Source organism: Lampetra planeri, chromosome 38 (assembly GCF_965212315.1).
Source record: "Lampetra planeri chromosome 38, kcLamPlan1.2.h2, whole genome shotgun sequence".
Taxonomy (NCBI): domain Eukaryota; kingdom Metazoa; phylum Chordata; class Hyperoartia; order Petromyzontiformes; family Petromyzontidae; genus Lampetra; species Lampetra planeri.
The window spans coordinates 1,088,900-1,113,426 of record NC_136144.1 but is presented as its reverse complement, the minus strand read 5'-3'; the positions used below and the strand labels follow the sequence as shown (position 1 = coordinate 1,113,426).

At 55.6% G+C, this 24,527-nt stretch overlaps 1 protein-coding gene across 1 annotated transcript in view; it reads right to left on the bottom strand.

The window, feature by feature from the left end:
* Positions 1 to 3,138, bottom strand: part of LOC144731187 (plasma membrane calcium-transporting ATPase 2-like) — a 53,343-nt gene extending 50,205 nt beyond the window's left edge. Inside the window, 2 exon segments of the mRNA XM_078612158.1 lie at positions 2,290 to 2,487; positions 2,720 to 3,138. Coding sequence (XP_078468284.1) covers positions 2,290 to 2,487; positions 2,720 to 2,930 — 409 coding nt within the window. The 5' untranslated portion in view covers positions 2,931 to 3,138.
* Positions 3,139 to 24,527: the final 21,389 nt, after the last annotated feature.

The following is a 24,527-nucleotide window of genomic DNA, read 5'->3' as shown; positions in this document are numbered from 1 at the left end:
GGGGACACACAGAAACAAGGACATACACAGACAAACACACGGACACAAACACCACCACCACCACGGTTATTAACAGAGCCGTCCCCACCCCCGTCATGGCCCCGTCTCGGTCCCGAGCTCTCCCCGTGCGCTAACGGCCGACGACTCGGCGCCTCCCTTTACTGCAGCTGCCACTTCAAAGCCACCGCCGCCTTCAAACGTCTCCCCTCGTCACTGTCCCCCTCCCGTCACCCCTCCCATCATCCCCTCCCCCCTCCCGTCTCCCCTTTCGTCTCCCCTCGTGTCTCCCCGTGTCCTCATGTCCCCGCAACCCCACGTCTCCACGTCCCCATCTCTCCGGGTCTCCATCGTTGTCCCAGTGACGTCAGTGTCCCCCCCACCTGCCCCCCCCCCCCGTGTCCCATCCCGTCCTGGTAGATACTTTACTGCACCTTTTACTGCGTTACATTTTGACTTAAAACTTTCGTGACTGCAGGAATTAATATTCTTTGGTTCTTTCGGTAAAGTCTCGTAGATAGAAAAATAATAATAATAATAATAATACAAAATTAAGTTAATAGAAATAAAATAAAAAGAATAAACAAAAAAAATACTAATGTAGACTTTAACCTGGTTATTAAGCTGGTGAGTGTACTGGCAGTCGATAATGTCGACTTTAACCTGGTTACTAATCTGAGTGTACTGGCAGTCTATAATGTAGACTGTAGCATGGTTATTAAGCTGAGTGAGTGTTCTGGCAGTCTATAATATAGACTGTAGCCTGGTTATTAAGCTGGTGAGTGTACTGGCAGTCTATAATGTAGACTGTAGCCTGGTTATTAAGCTGGGTGAGTGTACTGGCAGTCTATAATGTAGACTTTAACCTGGTTGTTAAGCTGAGTGAGTGTACTGACAGTCTATAATGTAGGCTTTAACCTGGTTATTAAGCTGAGTGAGTGTAATGACAGTCTATAATGTAGACTGTAGCCTGGTTATTAAGCTGAGTGAGTGTACTGGCAGTCTATAATGTAGACTTTAATCTGGTTGTTAAGCTGAGTGAGTGTACTGGCAGTCAATAATGTAGACTTTAACCTGGTTATTAAGCTGAGTGAGTGTACTGACAGTCTATAATGTAGACTGTAGCCTGGTTATTAAGCTGAGTGAGTGTACTGGCAGTCTATAATGTAGACTGTAGCCTGGTTGTTAAGCTGAGTGAGTGTACTGGCAGTCTATAATGTAGACTTTAACCTGGTTGTTAAGCTGAGTGAGTGTACTGACAGTCTATAATGTAGGCTTTAACCTGGTTATTAAGCTGAGTGAGTGTATTGACAGTCTATAATGTAAACTGTAGCCTGGTTATTAAGCTGAGTGAGTGTACTGGCAGTCTATAATGTAGACTTTAACCTGGTTGTTAAGCTGAGTGAATGTACTGGCAGTCGATAATGTAGACTTTAACCTGGTTATTAAGCTGAGTGAGTGTACTGGCAGTCTATAATGTAGACTTTAACTTGGTTGTTAAGCTGAGTGAGTATACTGGCAGTCTATAATGTAGTCTTTAACCTGGTTATTAAGCTGAGTGAGTGTACTGGCAGTCTATAATGTAGACTTTAACCTGGTTGTTAAGCTGAGTGAGTGTACTGACAGTCTATAATGTAGACTTTAACCTGGTTATTAAGCTGAGTGAGTTTTCATGTAGACTTATTATTGGTTCTTTCAGTAATAAAAATAAAATAAATGTTAAATAAAAAACAAAAACCACGACGTTTTGATTGCAACACCAGCGGTCGTCACCAGGAAAAGGGGGGTTAGCCTCTAAAGGCAAACTGTTGAAAAGGTTTCGGGATGGGCGTAGCCCCAGTATGTCAGCAGCATGCAGCACACTTGTGTTGCGATCGAAACGTCGTGGTTTTGTTTATTTTATTTTTATTACTGAAAGAACCAATAATAAGTCTACATTATAGACTGTCAGTACACCCACTCCGATTAATAACCAGTACATTAATGTTTTTTTGTTTTTATTATTTTTTATTTATTTTTTATTTTTATTCACTTTATTTTTTATTATATTTCTATCGTCGTGACTTTACCGAAAGAACCAAAGAATACTTTTACTGCGTTATTGGTCAGGTGATATCACATCTCTATCCGAGCGCAAGCGTCCCCACGTGTTCCCCTGCATCCCCATGTCCCTGTGTCTCCCCCGTGTATCCTCCCCCATGTCCCCGTGTCTCCCCCGCGTCCCCATGTCTCCCCCGTGTCTCCCATGTGTACCCCCCCCGCATGTACCCCCCCGCGTGTACCCCCCCTCACACTCGTCGTTGCCCTCGGGCGGGTGGTAGAAGGAGAGTCCCAGCGACACGAGGGCCGCCACCTCGAGGATGATGAGCGTCACGTCTTGCAGCGCCTCCCACACGAGTGCCAGGAACGACTTGGGCTTCTTGGGGGGGATGAGGTTCGCTCCGAACACCGCACGCCGCTGCTCCAGGTCCGCCTGGCTCCCACTCAGCCCTGCCCACGCACGCACGCACGCGCACCATGTACACGCGCGCACGTGTACGCGCAACCTGTACGCGCAACAAGCACGTACACAAGTACGCGCACGCACGGCATGTGCACGCATGTGCAAGTCTGCACACGCAGCATCCAGATGCACGCACGTTTTACACGCTGCACACGCACCCACCCACCCCCGTGTAAGCAAAGGCCCGCGCCCCTCCCTCCCCCCCCTCCCCCCTCTCACCGTCGGTGGGCGAGGTGCCGAGCCTGTGGCACAGGCCGTGTACGCCACCGTAGGCCTCCGCCACCTTGGCGATGGCCTCCGTGCCGCGCACCTCCATGAGGTCGCGCAGCTCCTGCAGCGAGCAGCCAAAGGGGCCCCCCCCCGGCGGCCCCAGCGCCGCCCCCCCGCCCTTCGGCAGGAAGTCCACGGTGGTGCTGTTCCCGTCCGCCATGTCGGCCGGCGTGGTGTCGCCCGCCCCCAGCGATCGACGAGCTCCCGTAGATCTCTCGTCGTCCCGTTCCCGATCGCAGCCTCACGTCGCCGGCCAGTCGCAGCAGTCAGCGGTGGTGGATGTAGACGTGGAATGAATTTGCCAACTGCGACTAACTGGGCTGGCAGCTGCTGCTGCTCTTCCACCCTACTCCCTTCTACTCCCTCCCGCCCACCCCTCCCCTCCTCCTCCTCCCCCCCCCTCCTCCTCCCGTCTCCTCCGTCCTGCTGCTCCCCCTATATGCTCCCCCCTGGCTGCTCCCCCCTTGGCTGCTGCTGCTGATGAGGCCACAAGGAGCAGGAGGTGCAGCAGGAGTCGGTGGCGCAACGACGCCGGGCGAGTGACGCGGCCGCTAGCCGCGGGCAACTTCGGCGGCCGAGGGGCGAGCGGCCATCGTCGGGCCCCGTGAGGCGAGCGCAGCGGCCCTGGGGGGGTGGATGGAGTGGGGGGGAGAATGGAGCGAGTTAACCGCTACGGTCGGAACACGTGCAACAACATCGTCGTGGTCATTAACCTATCAACCGCTTGCAAGCCCATCTCCTGGTTACAGGCACGACTGGAAATTCCACATTCCTATGGTGGAGGCGAGTTGACTCAAAGGACAACCACTGTTGTTGTTGTCAATCTTCTCCACAAAGTGGTGCTCGTTTTATCGACCCCCAGAGGGAACGATGGATGATAGGCCGAGTCAGGATCAATCCACTGCTGGATGAAGCATTCGTGAGCCATCGCCATCTCTCGCAGTGCCAGGAACACAAAGACATGGAGACACGGAGATACGGGACAGAGGGGACATGGAGACACAGGGCCACAGAGACACAGAGACACGGGGCCACAAAGACGCAGGGCCACAGAGACACAGAGACACAGAGACACGGGGCCACAGAGACATGGAGACACAAAGACACGGAGACACGAGGCCACAAAGACACAGGGCCACAGAGACACGGGGCCACAGAGACACGGTGCTACAGGGACACAGGGCCACAGAGACACAGGGCCACAGAGACACAGAGACACGGGGCCATGGAGACACAGGGCCACAAAGACACAGGGCCACAGGGCCACAGAGACACAGAGACACAGGGCCACAGAGACACAGAGACACGGGGCGAGTCAGGATCAATCCACTGCTGGATGAAGCATTCGTGAGCCATCGCCATCTCTCGCAGTGCCAGGAACACAAAGACATGGAGACACGGAGATACGGGACAGAGGGGACATGGAGACACAGGGCCACAGAGACACAGAGACACGGGGCCACAAAGACGCAGGGCCACAGAGACACAGAGACACAGAGACACGGGGCCACAGAGACATGGAGACACAAAGACACGGAGACACGAGGCCACAAAGACACAGGGCCACAGAGACACGGGGCCACAGAGACACGGTGCTACAGGGACACAGGGCCACAGAGACACAGGGCCACAGAGACACAGAGACACGGGGCCATGGAGACACAGGGCCACAAAGACACAGGGCCACAGGGCCACAGAGACACAGAGACACAGGGCCACGGAGATACAGAGACACAGGGACATGGAGACACAGGGCCACAGAGACACAGAGACACGGGGCCACAGAGACACAGAGACACAGGGACATGGAGACACAGGGCCACAGAGACACAGAGACACGGGGCCACAGAGACACAGAGACAAAAAGACACGGGGCCACAGAGACACAGAGACACAGGGCCACAGAGACACGGGGCCACAGAGACACAGAGACACGGGGCCACAAAGACACAGGGCCACAGAGACACGGTGCCACAGAGACACAGGGCCACAGAGACACGGGGCCACAAAGACACAGGGCCACAGAGACACGGGGCCACAGAGACACGGTGCCACAGAGACACGGTGCCACAGAGACACGGGGCCACAAAAACACAGGGCCACAGGGACACGGTGCCACAGAGACACGGTGCCACAGAGACACGGTGCCACAGAGACACAGGGACACAGAGACAAGGCGGGGGCGTTTGGTTCAACTCCCCCCCTACGACCCCCCCACTCAGGACGTGATATGCGATGCCTCTGTGGCTGGGGAGGTAAAACCGGCGCGGACCGAACCAGTGGCAAGGAAATTGGAGACGCGCGCATGCACACACACACACACATGTACATACACACACGTACATACACACACACACGTACATACACACACACACGTACATACACACACACATGTACATACACACACGTACACACACAAATGTACATACACGTACACATACACACACATGTACATACGCCCACGTACACACACACACAAGTACACACAAACGCACACACTCGCGCGCACACACAAAGATAAAATCCCCCGTATAGCCTTCAACAGACTGTTGGGGCAAGTGCTGTTAGCGAGCAGCACCTACGAAGGGCGGCATGGCACACGAGGGGGTGGGTGGCCGGCACCACGCCCAACTGTCTTTGTCTCCCTCGTGGTGATGTTTACACACCGCACACCAGGTACTCATTTGAGGCCGAGTCAGCCTAAGGGAGGCCCAGGACCGGTTCAGGAAGTCGCCGGATTTGTAGCGCAGTGTGCTAACCATTGTGCCACCGCTCCCCAAATACGTACACACGCACACACACACGCACAATAAACTATTTTTTATTTTACCAGGTAAGGCTCACGGAGCTATATAGCTCATGTTCAGAAGCGACCGGGCCACAAATTTATAGCTCAACGAAGTGGCTTCTCATCACGTGGAAATTTATAGCAGAAGCCACACTCTCTAAACGCGTCGGTGTTCTTTCTAAACGTGCAGGGGAAAATCGGAGGAGCCGGAGCAAAAAATCCACGTGATCACTGAGAGAGAGACGCGCAAACTCCAAATAGACAACAAGCGTCAGGGTCGGGATCGAACCCACGACCTTCTGTATACCGAGCGAGGTAGTTAACATCTTTCCACCATAGCGAGTGCCCACACACGCACACATGTGCACAACAACAAGAAAAATATCCCCCGTATAGCCTGAACAAACTGTTAGGGCAATTGCTGTTAGCGAGCACCTATGAAGGCCGGCATGACACACAACGGGGTGGGTGGCAAACACCACGCCCGGCCGCCTTTGTCTCCCCAGCGGCGATGTTTACACACCGCACCAGGTACTCAATTGAAGCTGAGTCGACCGAGAGGAGGCCCGTGACCGGTTCAGATAATCGTCACCGGTGTTGGCCGTGAGCGGGAATTGAACTCGGGCCGCCGGGTTCGGAGCGCAGCGCTAACTGCTACACCACCGCTCCCCACCACCACACGCGCGCGCACACACGCGCGCGCGCACACACACACACAAGCGTGTAGTTTCCATGATGTAACCGCCACGCCACGCCACGCCCCCCCCCAAACCGCCACCATCCCCCCACCCCCACCTGCACACACCTGTGTGTGTGTACCTGTGTGTGTGTACGTGTGTGTGTGTACGTGTGTGGGTGTGTGTACATGTGTGTGGGTGTGTGTACATGTGTGTGGGTGTGTGTACATGTGTGTGTGTACCTGTATGTGTGTACCTGTGTGTGTGTGTACGTGTGTGGGTGTGTGTACGTGTGTGGGTGTGGGTACCTGCGTGCTGGTGTGTGTACCTGTGTGGGTGTGTGTACCTGTGTGGGTGTCTGTACGTGTGTGTGTGTACATATGTGGGTGTCTGTACGTGTGTGTGTACCTGTGTGTGTGTACCTGTTTTACCTGAGTCCGGCAAAACAACCTCCTACCTCCTCGCGGTGCCGGACGGGCAACACTGTCGTGGGCAGTGCTGTGGGGGGAGGGCCAATGCCCATTGGCTTCTCCCCTCATGGCGTCTGTGACCACCACAGTGGCTAAACGGGGGCTCTGGACGGGTGCGAGGGGCTGGTAACCCCTCCACCTTCAATTAACCACCACTAAACTACGAATTAAACATAAACCTGTAATTAATAAGCTTGTGCCGGAGGCCCCGGGGGGTCAGGCTTTTATGACGTCTCCTGGCCAAACCCCATTTGGCGGAGCCAGGAGATTGAATTTTAACCCTCGGGGCTCCTCCAGAAACAACGAAAAACCATTGCGGATGGCCACGTGGAATGTTCGAACGCTCACTGCGGAGGAGAGGCTGCCACTCCTCTGTCGGGAGCTGGACCGGTACCGCCTGGATCTCTGTGGCATTCAGGAGGTCCGGTGGACCGGTTCTGGCTCCTGCCACCATGAGGGGTGGACAGTCCTCTACTCGGGGCAGGAGACTGCCAAACAACAGGGTGTGGCTCTTCTTCTGAACAAAAGAATGAAGGGGGCGTGGGAGCGTGGCGGTGAGGTGTGGGAAGCTGTAAGCCCCAGGATACTTTGGGCTCGCCTTCCCATCAACCAGAGGCGAGGAGTGGTGGTCGTGGTTACTTATGCCCCCACCGAAGACGAACATCCGTGGAGGGATGCAGGCAAAGCCGATGAGTCGGACGCTTTCTATGACCTCCTGTCACAGGTGCTGGCTAAAGTGGCCATTCGGGACAGAGTCATCTTGTTGGGTGACTTCAATGCCCGAGTTGGTCATGATGCTGGCACCTGGTCTGGAGTGATTGGAAGGCATGGGCCAGATCAGCTCAATAATAACGGTAGGAGGCTGCTAGATTTTTGTGCAGCCCATGGGCTTGTAATTACCAACACGCTCTTCCGGCATCGGCGCATCCACACAACATCATGGATGCATGCCGGGTCCAAGCAAGAACATCTGCTGGACTACGTAGTGACGGACCAGCGGATGCGAGCCCATGTCCTTGACACCAGGACCTACCGTGGAGCTGATCTGCCCTCTGACCATCGACTAGTCATCTGTAAGATGCGCCTGCCTTTCTTCCACTCCGGTGGTGGGTGTACACCCAGGATCCCATTCCAACCAAAAGTGGCCTGGTCTAAGTTAGCTGATGAAAGTTGCAAGCGAGAATTTCATCATCGCTTGCAGCTGGGGTTGGCATCGTCCCCCACTCCACCTGATGTCGAGGGTAAATGGGCAAGGTTTAGGACTGTGACTCATGCAGCTGCAATGGCTGCTTTGGGTACGCGGTCCAGACCTCCCCGGGAACCCTGGCTGACGGAGGAGGTGTTCAGGTTAATTGAGAAAAAGCGACAGGCCCACTCTCATCGCCTACAGCATCCCACGTCAGAGAATGAGGAGGTTTACCGCAGTCTTCGCTCGGAGGTTCGGAGAGCCGTGAGGCGCTGTAAGGATGGGTGGTGGTCGCGGGTTGCTGAGGAGATGGAGTCTGCCTCAGTAGCCCGCGATCACAAATCACTATTTAACTCCATCAAAAAAGTAACCTGTAGCGCCACACCTATTACCATCATTAGAGGAAAAAACGGTGATCCAATCTCCGACCCCCAGGAACAGGTTTGCAGATTTGCTGAGCATTTCTGTGAGGTCCTGGGGGAGGGAAAATCTCTCAGCCAGGAAAACATCATGGCACAAAGTGGGGATAACCCTGCTGAGGCTGCGGTGCCTCAAATGTGGAAGAGGTCACCCCCTGTGAGTGGCTGGCTGAGGTACCGGCTGTTGAGGAAGTACTGAGGGCGATCCGGAGTCTGAGACCAGGGAAGGCACCGGGCAGAGATGATCTCCCAGGCGAAATGCTGAGGGAGGGTGGCGTTTGTGCACAGACTGCCCTATATGACATCATAACAACAGTCTGGACCACTGGACGGGTTCCGCAGGACTGGAAGGATGCCCTGGTGGTCCCCCTCTTTAAGAAGGGGGACCGTACCGACTGTAACAACTACAGGGGCATCTCACTCCTCAGTGTGCCGGGTAAGGTCCTGGCAAGGATTATTCAACATCGCCTTGCTAGGCATGCTGAGGAGAGGCTTGCGGAGCCCCAATGTGGTTTCAGGAAAGGGCGGTCCTGCACAGATGCCATATTTTCTGTCCGTCTGCTACAGCAGAGGTGTAGGGAATTCCAAAAAGACCTACATCTCTGCTTTATTGACCTGGTCAAGGCCTATGATACCATCAGTAGGACTGGGCTCTGGGTTGTTCTTCGTGCTTTCGGAGTCCCTGACCCTCTGCTCACGATCATTAAGGACCTTCATGATGGTGAGCGGGCCCGGGTAAAACTACGTGGCCGGGAGTCGGAGCCTTTCCCTGTACACCTTGGGGTGCGACAGGGATGTCCTCTGGCTCCCACATTATTTAACATCTATTTCGACTGCGTAGTTCGTGAAGCCTTCAATAGCTGTACCGGGGGAATTTCCATTTGGTACAGATATAATGGGAGGCTGATCGACGCCCGGGTGCGATCAAGGGATGGCTCCCTATTGGTCAACCACGTTATGTATGCCGATGATTTGGTAATAGCTGCTCATTCAGAAGAGGAGTTGGAGACGCTGCTGCTGAGACTGGAGTGTGCCACTAAGAGGTGGGGCCTTACCATCAGCCCCACCAAAACTAAGCACCTGCCTGGGTATTTTGTACCATCGGGCACTCCGCCCCCACAACTCCCAATCGGTGATGGGGCAGTTGTGGAGAGAGTGGAGAGTTTCCCATACCTGGGCAGTGTGCTCATGACCGGCTCCAGTTTATCAGCAGAGGTCTCACTCCGAATCAGTCGAGCGGCAATATCTTTTCATCGGTTGCGTAACGCTGTGTGGAAGCTACCTGGTCTGTCGCTCCGCACGAAGCTTCAGGTCTTCTCGGCCACGGTCATTCCCTCCCTTCTCTACGCTTGCGAAACGTGGACCCCCCTAGTGGAGCATCTTCGCCGGTTGGAAACATTTAGGCTGGCCTGCCTACGATCCATCCTGGGTTTAACCAGGCTGGATTGTGTGAGGAGTTCACAAGTTCTTGAAAGATCTGGGCAAAGTCCCATCAGTGAGCTCCTCCGGCGGGCAAGGCTGCGTTGGCTGGGTCATGTAGCCCGCATGCCCAGCCACCGCATGCCTAAACAGCTTTTGTTCGGCCGGATCGAGGGGGCTAAACGGGCGCGGCACGGGCTAGAGAGGAGATGGAGTGATGTGGTACAGGAGGACGTGGAGCTGAGTGGACTTGCCGATGACTGGTACCAGCGGTGTCAAGATCGGCCTCAGTGGAGGAGGCTCGTGAAGGACGCTACTGGGCAGTTGGAGGCAGTCGCCCTCCAACAACAACGGAGGGCGGAGGAGCGACGCTCACAACAACGAGCGGAGCGCCGGGTGGCTAAAGCACAGCAAGTTGGCACAGTAGGGGGCACAGGTGGTGCATCAGCCAGTCATCTCGGTCATCTCGGTCAGTCGACCTGTGGCACCTGGGTCTGCCCCGTGACCTCCTGCCAGCGGGCGTTCGACACTTCACGTGGCCTCAGGGTGCACATGGCCTGGCACAAGCGTCGTGGTGACGTCACCGCCACTTAGTGGCGAATGGCGGTTGTTGTGTACCTGTGTGTGTGTACCTGTGTGTGTGTGGGTGTGTGTACCTGTGTGTGTGGGTGTGTGTACCTGTGTGGGTGTGTGTACCTGTGTGTGTGTGTACCTGTGTGTGTGTACCTGTGTGGGTGTGTGTACCTGTGTGGGTGTGTGTGTACCTGTGTGTATGTACCTGTGTGTGTGTGCGCGTGTGCTGGGAGCGGTGGCGCAGTGGTTAGTGTCGTGTGCTACGAACCGGGCTACCAGAGTTCGATTTCCGCTCACGGTCAACACCGCTAACAATTACCTGAACCGGCCCTGGGCCTCTCCTAGGTCGACTCAGCCTTAAATGAGTAGTACCAGGTGCGGTGCGCTGTAAATATCTACACTGGCCAGACGAAGGCGGTCGGGGCGTGGTGGTGGCCATCAACCCCCCTCGTGTGCCGTGCCGGCCTTCATGGGCCGCTGCTACTCGCTCCGCACAGCACTTACCCCAACAGTCTGTTAAAGGCTGTACGAGGGATCTTTGCCATTGCATTGGACAAGCAACCTTTGCTCTCTACAGCGCGATAGCCCCGCCACTACGGTGACCAGGCACGAGTGGGGGGGCGGGCTAAAATAGGAGATTGGGTAGGTAAGTGATTGAATGGGTGGGCGAGAAGGGCGGGTGGATGGGTGGGTGAGTGGTTAGAAGGGTGGGAAGCCAGGCGAGTGGTATGTACGCGATTGGATAGGTGGGCGAGTCGCTATGTAGGTGGGTAGGCGTGTGACTAGGTAATCAGACAGGTAGGCAGGCAGGTAGGCAGGGAGGCGGGCGTGGAGGTACACACGGATACTGTCAGAGACCCCAACTCCGACCCCTCCCCCCGTCACTGCCCGCCGCCCCTCCCCCAGAGCCCTGGTAAGGAGCCCCGAGTGCTGAATCAGTGCCCAATCAGCTGAGGGTGCCCAGCAGGGCACTTGGGGGGGGGCACGTGGGGGTCATGGGGACCACGGGGGGCACGTGGGGGGCACGTGGGGGGCACGTGGGGGGCACGTGGGGGGCACGTGGGGTCACGGGGAGCACGGGGAGCACGTGGGAGGCACGGAGAGCACGTGGGGGGCACGGGTAACCGCCGCTTCGAGCCCTCCACGGCCAGCACGCGCCCCGCTCACGTGCCACGCGACGGGGCCGGGCAAGTACCTCAGGAGGCACGTGGGCAGACATGCCCGTGGGGAAGTGCGTGGGCAGGTGGGTGGGTCTGTGGATAGGTGTGTAGATAGGCACGTAGGTAGGTTGGTGTGTGGGTGGGCAGGTGGGGGGGAGGAGTATTTGGCTGCTATAAATGTCCACGTGGTGATGATGATAAGCCACTTTCGTTGAGCGACCACTTGCGATAGCTGGGTGGCTTCTGAAGAAGAGCTACGTAGCTCAGTGGGCCTAACCTGGTAAAATAAAAAAAACTGTTTATCTTCAGGTGCGTAGAGAGGCAGGCAGGCAGGTGTGTGGGTCAGTGGGTAGCAGCAGGAAACAGGAGAAAACGATTCAGTGGAATAAATAAATAAATGCCATGGAAAGGGAACGGCGCGGAGATGAAAAGGGCATTTCATCTTTGCGCACACAGACAGATACACAGACACACACACAGATATACACAGATACAGACAGATACACACACAAATACACAGATACACAGACAGATACACAGACAGATACACACACAGATACACACACACAACAACCGCCATTCGCCACTAAGTGGCGGTAATGTCGCTACAGCGCTTGTGCCAGGCCAGGTGTGCTCCGAGGCCACGGAGCACACCTGGCAGGAAGTCATGGAATAGACCGAGGTGCCATGGATTAACCGACTGAGATGACTGACCGATGCACCACCTGTGCCCCCCACTGTGCCAACTGCATTTTATCCACCCGGCGCTCCGTTGTTGTGAGCGTCGCTCCTCTGCCCTCCATTGTTGGTGAAGGGCGATTGTCTCCAACTGCCCAGCGTCCTTCTCGAGCCTCCTCCACATAGGTTGATCTTGACATCGCCGGTACCAGTCGTCGGCAAGTCCACCCAGCTCCACATCCTCCCGTGCTGCATCAACCCATCTCTTCTTCAGCCCGTGCCACGCCCGTTTAGCCTCCTCTATCTGGCCAAACAGGAGTTGCTTGGGCATGCGGTGGCTGGTCATGCGGGCTATATGACCCAACCAACGCAGCCTCGCCTGCCGAACGAGCTCACCGATGGGACTCTGTCCAGATGTTGAAGGATCTGTGAGCTTCTCAAAAAATCCAGCCTGGTTAAACCCAAGATAAACTGTAGGCAGGCAAGCCATGAATGTTTCAAACTGGCACAGATGTATCTCTAGAGGGCTCCACGTTTCACAACCAAAGAGAAGGGAGGGCATGACTGTGGCCGAGAAGACTCGAAGCTTCATGTGGAGTGATGGACCAGGCAGCTTCCACACAGCCAAACGCAGCCGATGAAAAGATAATGCGGCTCGAATGAGACAGTGAAATCGCGGCTGCAAAATCGGAGCTGGTAATGAGCACACGGCCTCGGTACTGAAGCCTATCCACTCTCTCTCCAACTGCCCCGTCACCAATGGGGAGTGCAGGGGGCGAGGTGTTGTGTGACTCAAAATAGCCAGGCAGGTGCTTAGTTTTGGAGGGGCTGATGGTAAGGCCCCCACCTCTGAGTGGCACGCTCCAGGTTCAGCAGCAGTGCCTCCAACTCCTCCTCTGAGTGAGCAGCAATCACCAGACAATCAGCATGCATAACATGGTTGACCAATAGGGAGGCATCCCTTGACCGCACCCGGGCATCGATCAGCCTCCCCTTGTAAAGCTTTTGGGGCCATCCGTTTAGTAAGTACGCATGGAGGGGGGAGGAGGAGGGTTAACCCAAATGTGTACGCTTGCGTATGGGGGGTCTACTGACAATGTACGTACACATAGGAAACGGGGGGGGGGGGGTGAAGCCTCGATAATAATTTGTCGACATTGCCCTTCAAATGAGTTAGTCCCACGGTGGACTGTTTGCTTAAACACGTGAATATTATCAATCCTTCATCGTTTCTGCGTGCATTAAATATCGGCCGTTCTATATGATTCAGGGGGGGGGGGGTGTAAAAAGTACGTGTGCGTACAGGGAGGGGGGGGAAGGGTCAAGTTTTGATAGATTTTAGCGTACCTACTAAATGGATGGGCCCATTCCTGACTTTTAGGGCAAGTGCTGTTATCACTCCCGACCTTCCCCCCTCCCACGGGTTCACAGGGGGGGTGTGGGGGGGTGACAGGCAGTGACCACACACGTTGGCAGTTGGCCCATAAAAGAGAGCGAGTGTATGGGGACACGTGAGTGTGTGTGAGGGCACGTGAGTGAGTGTGTGTGGTGACACGTGAGTGTGTGGAGTGTGTGGTGACACGTGTGTGTGTGAGGACCCGTGTGTGTGTGTGGGGACACGTGAGTGTGTGTGGAGTGTGTGGAGTGTGTGTGGGTGGAGTGTGTGTGGGTGTATCGAGTGTGTGGTTGTGTATGTGGAGTATGTGGAGTGTGTGGGTATGTGTGGAGTGTGTGGGTGTGTGTGGAGTGTGTGGAGTGTGTGGAGTGTGTGGAGTGTGTGGGTGTGTGTGGGTATGCGTGTGCATGGGGTGTATGGGGGCGTGTGGAGCATGTTGGCGTGTGTGGGTGTATGGCTGAGGTGCCATCTGTTGAGGAAGTACTGAAGGCGATCCAGAGTCTGAGACCAGGAAAGGCACCAGACAGAGATGATCTCCCAAGCGAAATGCTGAGGAAGGGTGGCGTTTGTGCACAGACTGCCCTACATGACATCATAACAGTCTGGACCACTGGACGGATTCCGCATGATTGGAAGGATGCCCTGGTGGTCCCCCTCTTTAAGAAGAGGGACCCGCACAGACTGTAACAACTACAGGGGCATCTCACTCCTCAGTGTGCCGGGAAAGGTCCTGGCAAGGAATATTCAACATCGCCTTGCTAGGCACGCTGAGGAGAGGCTTGCGGAGCCCCAATACGGTTTCAGGAAAGGGGCGGTCCTGCACAGATGCCATATTTTCTGTCCGTCTGCTACAGCAGAGGTGTAGGGAATTCCAACAAGAGCTACATCTCTGCTTTATTGACCAGGTTAAGGCCTATGAAACCATCAGTAGGCCTGGGCTCTGGGTTGTTCTTCGTGCTTTCGGAGTCCCTGCCCCTCTGCTCACGATCATTAAGGACCTTCATGATGTTGAGCGGGCCCAGGTAAAACTACGTGCCCGGGAGTCAGAGCCATTCCCTGTACACCTTGGGGTGCGACAGGGATGTCCTCTTGCTCCCACATTATTTAACATCTATTTTGGCTACGTAGTTTAAGAAGCCTTCAATAGCTGTACCGGAGGAATTTCCATCTGGTACAGATACAATGGGAGGCTGATCGATGCCCAGGTGCGGTCAAGGGATGGCTCCCTATTGCTCAACCATGCCCATGATCTGGTTATTTATGCTCACTCAGAGGAGGAGTTGGAGGCACTGCTACTGAACCTGGAGCTTGCCACTAAGAGGTGGGGCCTTACCATCAGCCCCACCAAAACTAAGCACCTGCCTGGGTATTTTGTACCATCGGACACTCCACCCCCACAACTCTCAATTGGTGATGGGACAGTTGTGGACAGAGTGGAGAGTTTCCCATACCTGGGCAGTGTGCTCATGAACGGCTCCGCTTTAACAGCAGAGGTCTCACTCCGAATCAGTCGAGCGGCATTATTTTGTCATCGGTTGCGTAACGCTGTGTGGAAGCTACCTGGTCTCTCGCTCCGCACGAAGCTTCAGGTCTTCTCGGCCACATTCCCTCCCTTCTCTACGCTTGCGAAATGTGGACCCCCCTAATGGAACATCTTCGCCGGTTAGAAACATTTAGGCTGGCCTGCCTATGATCCATCCTGGGTTTAACTAGGCTGGATTGTGTGAGGAGCTCACACATCCTTGAAAGATCTGGACAAAGTCCCATCGGTGAGCTCCTACAGCAGGCAAGGCTGCATTGGCTGGGCCATGTGTAGTAAGTATTCAGGAGGCTTGACGACGGGATCGGAGGCACACTTATTTATTAACACCAACTTGTGTACAGTAGCGGGTACACACAGTACTTAAGGGGTTAACGTCCCCTTTACTCGGCTAACAGGGAGACACAACATCTAACCCCGCTAACCTAAGCCCAAGTCCTCCACTACGGAGCTAAGGGAGGCTACCTATCCCAGCCCTGGTCAAGCTGGGATCCCGGCACCCTGAGTCTGGGCTCTCGGGGCCACGCCACCGGCTTGCCCTGGTCGGCCCTGACAAGGACAGCGAGCCAGGGGAGCTCCGGGGCATATGCTAGCTGGTCTTCGGTCTTCGCTGGTTAAAGCTGATACCCCGACCTCGAGCCCTCCGGCTCACCACCTTTTATAGTACTCGGCCCCCGGGAGGGGCCCGTGGGGGATGCAGGTGCGGACGTCGGTGTGAGCACCTCCTCTGTGTACGGCCCTAACCACGCCCCCTGTGTTTGTTAGCCATCCGCGCCCATACACAATTACACCTCTACACATGTAGCCCGCATGCCCAGCCACTGCATGCCTAAACAGCTTTTTTTCGGCCAGATCGAAGGGGCTAAACGGGCGCGGCACGGACTAGAGAAGAGATGGAGTGATGTGGTACAGGAGGACGTGGAGCTGAGTGGATTTGCCGATGACTGGTACCAGCGGTGTCAAGATCGGCCTCTGTGAAGGATGCTCGTGAAGGACGCTACTGGGCAGTTGGAGGCAGTCACCCTCCAACAACAACGAAGGGCGGAGGAGTGACGCTCACAACAATGAGCGGAGCGCCAGGTGGCTAAAGCACAACAAGTTGGCACAGTAGGGGGCACAGGTGGTGCATCAGCCAGTCATCTCAGTCATCTCAGTCAGTCGACTGTGGCACCTGGGTCTGCCCCGTGACCTCCTGCCAGCGGGCGTTTGACACTTCACGTGGCTTCAAGGTGCACATAGCCTGGCACAAGCGTCGTCGTGACGTCACCGCCACTTAGTGGCGAATGGCGGTTGTTGTTGTTGTGCATGGAGTGTGTGGTGTGTGGAATGTGTGAAGTGTGGGTGTGTGGAGTGTGTGCGTGGAGTGAAAGGGTATACAATGTGGAGTGTGTGGAGTGTGAGTGTTCTAAAAGTGCTATAAAATTCCACGTGATGATAATAAGCCACTTCGCTGAACTATCATTTGTGGCAGCCAGGTCGCTTCTGAACAAAAGCCATATAGCTCAGTGGTAGGCCTTATCTGGTGACGTAAAAATAGTTTAGCTTAGGGTGTGGAATGTGTGTGTGGCGTGGGGAGCGGTAATGCAGTTGTCAGCGCGCCATGCCTGCCCTCATAGGTGTTGCACACTCACAGGATACACGGGGGATCTGATTCTGGGTGTGTAGGTATGTGTGGGTGTGTGTGTGTGGAGTGTGGGTCTCTGTGCGAGTCTACGGGTCTCTGTGCGAGTCTACGGGTCTCTGTGCGAGTCTATGGGTCATGTGACTGACCAGCAGGGCGCGAGTTGGTTCTGCCCAGATTTCCAGATCCTTCCCTTTTTGGGCGAAGCCGGATTTCCGCAAAACCTGCTCTTCAAATCTGTGTCATTATGCCCTCCACCACCCGGCTGAGCCCAAACGAATTGTCGCACGTACACAACATACGCGTCGATCTACTGTGAGGGTCGCTCTCGAACCAACCCATGGTGATTGGGTGCGTGGGTAAGTCGTTGGGTGCCTGGGTGAGTGAGTGGGTGGCTGGCTGCGTGAGTGGGTGGGTGGGTGAGTGAGTGGGTGGGTGAGTGGGTGGGTGAGTGGGTGGGTGAGTGGGTGGGTAAGTGGGTGGGTGAGTGGATGGGTGGATGGGTTAGTGGGTGGGTGAGTGGATGGGTGGGTGGGTAAGTGGGTGAGTGAGTGGGTGAGTGGGTGAGTGTGTTGGTGAGTAGGTGAGTGGGTGGGTAGGTGAGTGAGTGGGTGGGTGAGTGAGTGAGTGAGTGGGTGGGTGGGTGGGTGGGTAGGTGAGTGAGTGGGTGGGTGGGTGAGTGGGTGGGTGAGTGGGTGGGTAAGTGGGTGGGTGAGTGGATGGCTGGATGGGTTAGTGGGTGGGTGAGTGGATGGGTGGGTAAGTGGGTGAGTGAGTGAGTGAGTTGGTGAGTGAGTGGGTGGGTAGGTGAGTGAGTGAGTGGGTGGGTGGGTGGGTGGGTGGGTGAGTGAGTGGGTGGGTGGGTGGGTGGGTGAGTTGGTGGGTGGGTGAGTGGGTGGGTGAGTGAGTGGGTGGATGAGTGGGTGGGTGGGTGGGTGAGTGAGTGGGTGGGTGGGTGGGTGGGTGAGTGAGTGGGTGGGTGGGTGAGTGGGTGGGTGAGTGGGTGGGTGGCTGGCTGCGTGAGTGGGTGGGTGAGTGGGTGGGTGAGTGGGTGGGTGAGTGGATGGGTAAGTGGATGGGTGGGTGGGTAAGTGGTGAGTGAGTGGGTGGGTGGGTGGATGGTTTTGTGGGTGGGTGAGTGGATGGGTGGGTGGGTAAGTGGGTGAGTGGTGAGTGGGTGAGTGGGTGAGTGGGTGAGTGGGTGGATGGGTTTGTGGGTGGGTGAGTGGATGGGTGGGTGAGTGGGTAGGTGGGTGGGTGAGTGGATGGGTGGGTGGGTGAGTGAGTGAGTGGGTGAGTGGGTAGGTGGGTGGGCACGTGAGTGGGTGGGTGGGTGGATGAGTGGGTGAGTGAATGAGTGGGTAGGTGGGTGGGCACGTGAGTGGTTGAGTGAGTGAGTGGGTGAGTCGGTGGGTGGGTGAGTCGGTGGGTGAGTGGGTGGGTGAATAGGTGGTTGGGTGAGGCCCCACTCACACACCCAACCACTTACCCGCAGCACTGCAGAGGTCACCCCTCTCTCTGCCTCGTCCCTCCCAATAACTTCGCTCAACCCAAGAACGGCGCCAACTCTTATTCAATGACACTTTAGAGAGTGATGTTTATTGCTGTTCGTTGCACAATGCTAAACAAATACACAGAGACACACAAGTACACTTAAATGTACACACACACAAACCAAAGATCCCATCATAGCCTTAACAGACTGTTGGGGCATGTGCTGTTAGCGAGCACACGAGGTGGGTCGTCAGCGCCATGTGCGGCCGCCTTTGTCTCCCCAGTGGCGATGTTTACACACCGCACAAAGTTCTCACTTGCGGCTGAGTCGATCTAGCGGAGGTCCTGGACTCAGGACCGGTTCGGGCCGCCCGGTTCATTGTGCAGCATGCTAACCACTACACCACTGCTCCCCATGCACACAAAGGCAGATACACACAGTCGCACTCACACACACACTCAACAGACAGTATGCACACACACACACTCACTCTCACCTCTCAGTCACTCGTACAGTAAGCACACACGCAATACACACACTCATAACCCTGTCTCCTAATCTCTCACACACTGCAACCCCCACACACAGAGATATACGCACACCAATACACACACACTCACACACCGTAACCCCACACACACACACAGATACACTCACACAAATACACACACATATACTCCCATACCACAACCCCCACACACACAGATACACTCATGCCCCAATACACACACATACACTCCCATACCACAACCCCCCCACACACACAGATACACTCATGCCCCAATACACACACATACAATCCCATACCACAACCCCCCCACACACACAGATACACTCATACACCAATACACACACATACACTCCCATACCACAACCCCCCCACACACACAGCTACACAGATACACTCATACACCAATACACACACATACACTCCCATACCACAACCCCCACACACACAGATACACTCACACACCAACACACACACACACTCTCATACCACAACCCCCAAACACACACACAAATACACTCACACACTAATACACACTCGTACCACAACCCCCCCACACACCAATAACGACAAAGATCCCCCGTGTAGCCTTCTAAAGACTGTTGGGGCAAGTGCGGTGGCCAGTACCACAGGTACGCGGATTGAGTCGGCCGAAGACCGGTTCAGATATTCGTCACCGTAATCGGAAATCGAACTCGGGTTAATCGAACTGCTCCCCCCCACACGCACTCACACACATGGACTAACACGTACACACACAAAATCCCTACACACACGCTCACACACAACCTACACACACAACTCTCACACTCACACAGCCTACACACAAACCTACACACACACACAACTCTCACACACACACAGCCTACACACAACTCTCACACACACAACTCTCACTCACACACAGCCTACACATAACCTACACACACAACTCTCACACACACAGCCTACACATAACATACACACACAACTCTCACACACAGCCTACACACAACCTACACACACACAACTCTCACACACACACAGCGTAACCCACACAGATAACGATCCCGTGTAGACTTCAAGAAACCTAGGAAGACACACACAGACAAAGACGCTCCGTGTAGCCTACACACGTTGTTGGGTCAAGTGCTGCTCACGAGTAGCACCAACGAAGGGCCATTGTGGTTAGAACCAAGCCCGGCCACCTTTGTCTCCCCAAATCTGGTGTTTACTATACCCCCCGATTCAGATACGATCAATAAAAGCAGTGTGCTAACCATTGCGTCACCACTCCCCCTCTGCCATCAATGCAAAGACAAAGACCCACCGTATAGCCTCAACATATTTTTGGGGCAAGTACTGTAAGCGAGCAGCACCTATGCAGGGATGATGGGCTGAGTCAGCCTCAGCCTGCCCCCACGACCAGGGTTTGAGTCACCCACAACACCGCTGCTGAGTTAGTGATGCAAAGACACCAGGTACTCATTTGACGCTGAGTCGACCTAGGGAAGTCCCAGAACCTATTCCCTACACACATCCCACCAAAGATCCCCCTTAAACAAACTTTCGTGGCAACTGCTGTGAGCGAGTGGCACCTGTGAAGGCCGGCACGGCACATGAAGGGGTCGGTGGCCAGCACTACGCCAGGCCGCCTTTGTCTCCCCAGTGACGATGTTCACACACCGCACTCGGTACTCATTTGAGGCCGAGCCGACCTAAGGGAGGCCCAAGACCAGGGCCGGCTTAGATAGTTGCCACTAGTGTCGGCCATGAGTGGCAATCTACTCGGTTTGTTGGGTTCGTCGTCCAGGGCGCTAACCACTGCGCAGCCGCTTCACACACACATCCACACATACCACACCCACACACCACACACCCACACACCCACACACACCACACACACCACACACACCACACACACATCGACACCCACATCGACACCCACATCCACACACACATCCACACCCACATCCACACCCACATCCACACACATCCACACATACCACACCCACACATCCACACACATACCACACCAACACCCACCCACACATCCACACACACACATACATACCACACACCACACCCCACACACCACACCCACACATACCACACCCACACATACCACACCCACATCCACACATCCACACACACACACACCCACATCCACACACACATCCACACACACACACACCCACATCCACACACACACACCCACATCCACACATACCACACACACACACCACACCCACCACACCCACACACACATCCACACATACCACACCCACACACACATCCCCACACACACCCCCACACACACCCCCAGTGTCATACCTACACACCCCCACACACCCACAGTGTCATACCTACACAAAGAGCCCCCGTGTATCGCCTTAACAGACTGTCGGGGCAAGTTATGTTAGCGAGCACCTATGAAGGCTGGCACGGCACACGAGGGGGTGGGTAGCCAGTGCCACGCCCGACTGTCTTTGTCTCCCCAGTGACAATGTTTATACACCGCAACAGGTACTCGTTTGAGGCTGAATCGACCTATGGGAGGCCCAGGACCGGTTCAGATAATCGTCACCGGTGTTGGCCGTGAGCGGGAATCGAACCCAGGTTTGCAGCCCAGCGCGCTAACCGTTCCACCACCGCCCCCCCCATACCTACACAGCCACCAAGTGACGTACAACACAGAGACACCTCCCCCCAGCCCCCACTCCCCCCCCCCTCGTGTCGCAATCACTTGACGTCGTGAGTCCACTGGGAGGGGCTACGCGGGGCGGTGGGATGAGTGAAGTCTTCCATGCGACTTGCACAACCCTCACCCAACCACCCTCACCACTCCTTCCCCTTCCTCCACTGATGTGCACACAAAAGATAAAAGATCCCCCCCCCACGATTTGGATACACGGGGTGTTGCGGGCCAAGTGCTCGTTAGGGAGCGCCTCCTCCCTCCCACTCCCTCCTCCTCCTCCCTCCTCCTACTCCTCCCTTCTCCCTCCTACTCCTTCCTCCTCCTCCTACTCTCCTCTCTCGAGGACGGCACAGGCGGTGGTTGCCAGGCGGTCTCGTACCCAGCGCTGACCCGACGTCGTCGATGGGGCAACTTTCGGTTCCCGTGGTGACCTCGTGGCACCAGAGAACACTCGCGGGGACTATTTGGTGTCTCAGCTGGGCACATGCATTTATTTAGTTCCAGTAGTTTACAGTTAAGATTAAACACTAATTATGGAATCGTGTGTTCCTATGTTTTTTCGGTAAAGTCACGTAGGTAAAAAAATAAAATTAATAAAAGTAAAATAAAAATAGAATAAAATCACGACGTTTCGGAGGCAACACAAACTTCCATCTTCAGGTGGAACCGTCACAGCACGATAGCTGTATCAAGTGAGAGAAATTCCAAGAAAACAATCCTTGTATATATACTGGTTGTGGGTGGGAGGAGCCAAGGTAGGCTCTGGATATTATTTTTGTGAGGTTCGGTGCGGCTGAAGCACGCTGTTAGGAATAAGCCTTTGTTGTGTAAACTAGACACGGATGATGTAAAGGTGCGTTCAAATGGGACTGAGCCTTTTATTATGTAGAAGTGATGCGGCTGAAATCGCTGCCAGGAAATGAGTCTTTGTTGTGTAGAATGGTTGACTGAGCCTTTGTTATGTAGAGGTGGTGCGGCTGAAATCACTGCCAGGAATGCTCCAAATGTGTAGTTAAATCTTTTTTGCATGATTAATAACATCTTTCCAATGATTACTAAGTTTGTACCCATCATCACGGTTGAAGTTATGTCTGTGTTTGTATATTTGGATGGCCTCGTGTACAAACCTTTGATGGTAGCCAGGAGGCTTGCAGAGTACCTTGGTCTCGGAAAAGACAATTTAATGAGAGCCCACAGCGTTGTAGCAATGATCGGCAACGACGGAAGAATCAGTTTTGCCGTGTTTCAGATCTGACTTGTGCTCATTTCCTGGCAGCGATTTCAGCCGCATCACTTCTACATAACAAAAGGCTCAGTCCCATTTGCACGCACCTTTACATCATCCGCATCTAGTTTACACAACAAAGGCTTATTCCTAACAGCGTGCTTCAGCCGCACCGAACCTCACAAAAATAATATTCAGGGCCTACCTTGGCTCCTCCCACCCTCAACCAGTACTGTATATATACAAGGATTGTTTTCTTGGAATTTCTCTCACTTGATACAGCTATCATGCTGTGACGGTTCCACCTGAAGACGGATGCTTGTATTGCCTGCGAAATGTCGTTTTTTTATTTTATTTTACTTTTATTAATTTTCATTTTTTACCTACGTGACTTTACCGAAAAAACCTAAGAATATGAATCCTTGCAGTCACGAAAGCTTCAAATTTAGAACTAATTCTGTGGACCTGCGATTCATGTGGGGGGAAATGCGAACCCCTGCCCCCCCCATATAGAAGTCAAACTCCGCCTGTAGGTGCAGTGGGTGATACCCGAGGTGAACCAACTCGCACATCCAAGGTGATGTTCAAGCCACTGCATTGGGCGATTTATTGTGGCCCAGGTCGCTTCTGAAAATCAGAGAGCTACGCAGCTCAAGTGGGGCCTTACATTGATAAAACATCAAATACAAAGTAGTTGGGTTAGTTTGATGGCACTGATGGTACTGATGGTACAGATGGTACTGATGGTACTGATGGTACTGATGGTATTTGTGATTCCCCCACGGTTATCACTGTGGTTTTATCCTGCACGACACATCTCCCTGCATGCCACCCCCCCGCACCCCGTGCCCCCCCCCCCCGCACCCCGTGCCCCCCCCCCGCACCCCGTGCCCCCCCCCTAATTCCATCTCATCCCAATTAGGGCCAATTACGCAGCGGCGGAATAGACGAGACGCAGCGGAGGATGCAGCAACAGTCGCAGCAGAAGCAGCAGCAGTTGTAGTAGCAGCAGCAGTTGTAGTAGCAGCAGTAGTAGTAGCAGCAGCAACAGCAACAACAGTAGACGCAGCAGGAACATCAGCAGTACCAGCAGGAGTAGTAGCAACAACAGCATCAGTAGCAGCAGCAGTAGCAGCAGCAGCAACAGTGGGGCAGCAACAGTGGGGCAGTGTTAACACTCGTTAACACCCCCCGCACCCCACCCCCCCGCACCCCGCGCCCCACCCCCCCGCACCCCGCGCCCCACCCCCCCCGCGCCCCGCGCCCCACCCCCCCGCGCCCCGCCCCCCCCGCGCCCCACCCCGTGCTCCCCCCGCGCCCCACCCCGTGCCCCCCCCGTGCCCCACCCCGTGCCCCCCCCGTGCCCCACCCCGTGCCCCCCCCCGTGCCCCACCCCGTGCCCCCCCCGTGCCCCACCCCGTGCCCCCCCCCCGTGCCCCACCCCGTGCCCCCCCCCCCGTGCCCCCCCCCCCGTGCCCCACCCCGTGCCCCCCCCCCCGTGCCCCACCCCGTGCCCCCCCCCCCGTGCCCCACCCCGTGCCCCCCCCCCGTGCCCCACCCCGTGCCCCCCCCCCCGTGCCCCACCCCGTGCCCCCCCCCCGTGCCCCACCCCGTGCCCCCCCCCCGTGCCCCACCCCGTGCCCCCCCCCCGTGCCCCACCCCGTGCCCCCCCCCCCGTGCCCCACCCCGTGCCCCCCCCCCGTGCCCCACCCCGTGCCCCCCCCCCGTGCCCCACCCCGTGCCCCCCCCCCGTGCCCCACCCCGTGCCCCCCCCCCCGTGCCCCACCCCGTGCCCCCCCCCCCGTGCCCCACCCCGTGCCCCCCCCCCGTGCCCCACCCCGTGCCCCCACCCCCGTGCCCCACCCCGTGCCCCCACCCCCGTGCCCCCCCCCGTGCCCCCCCCCGCACCCCGTGCCCCCCCCCCG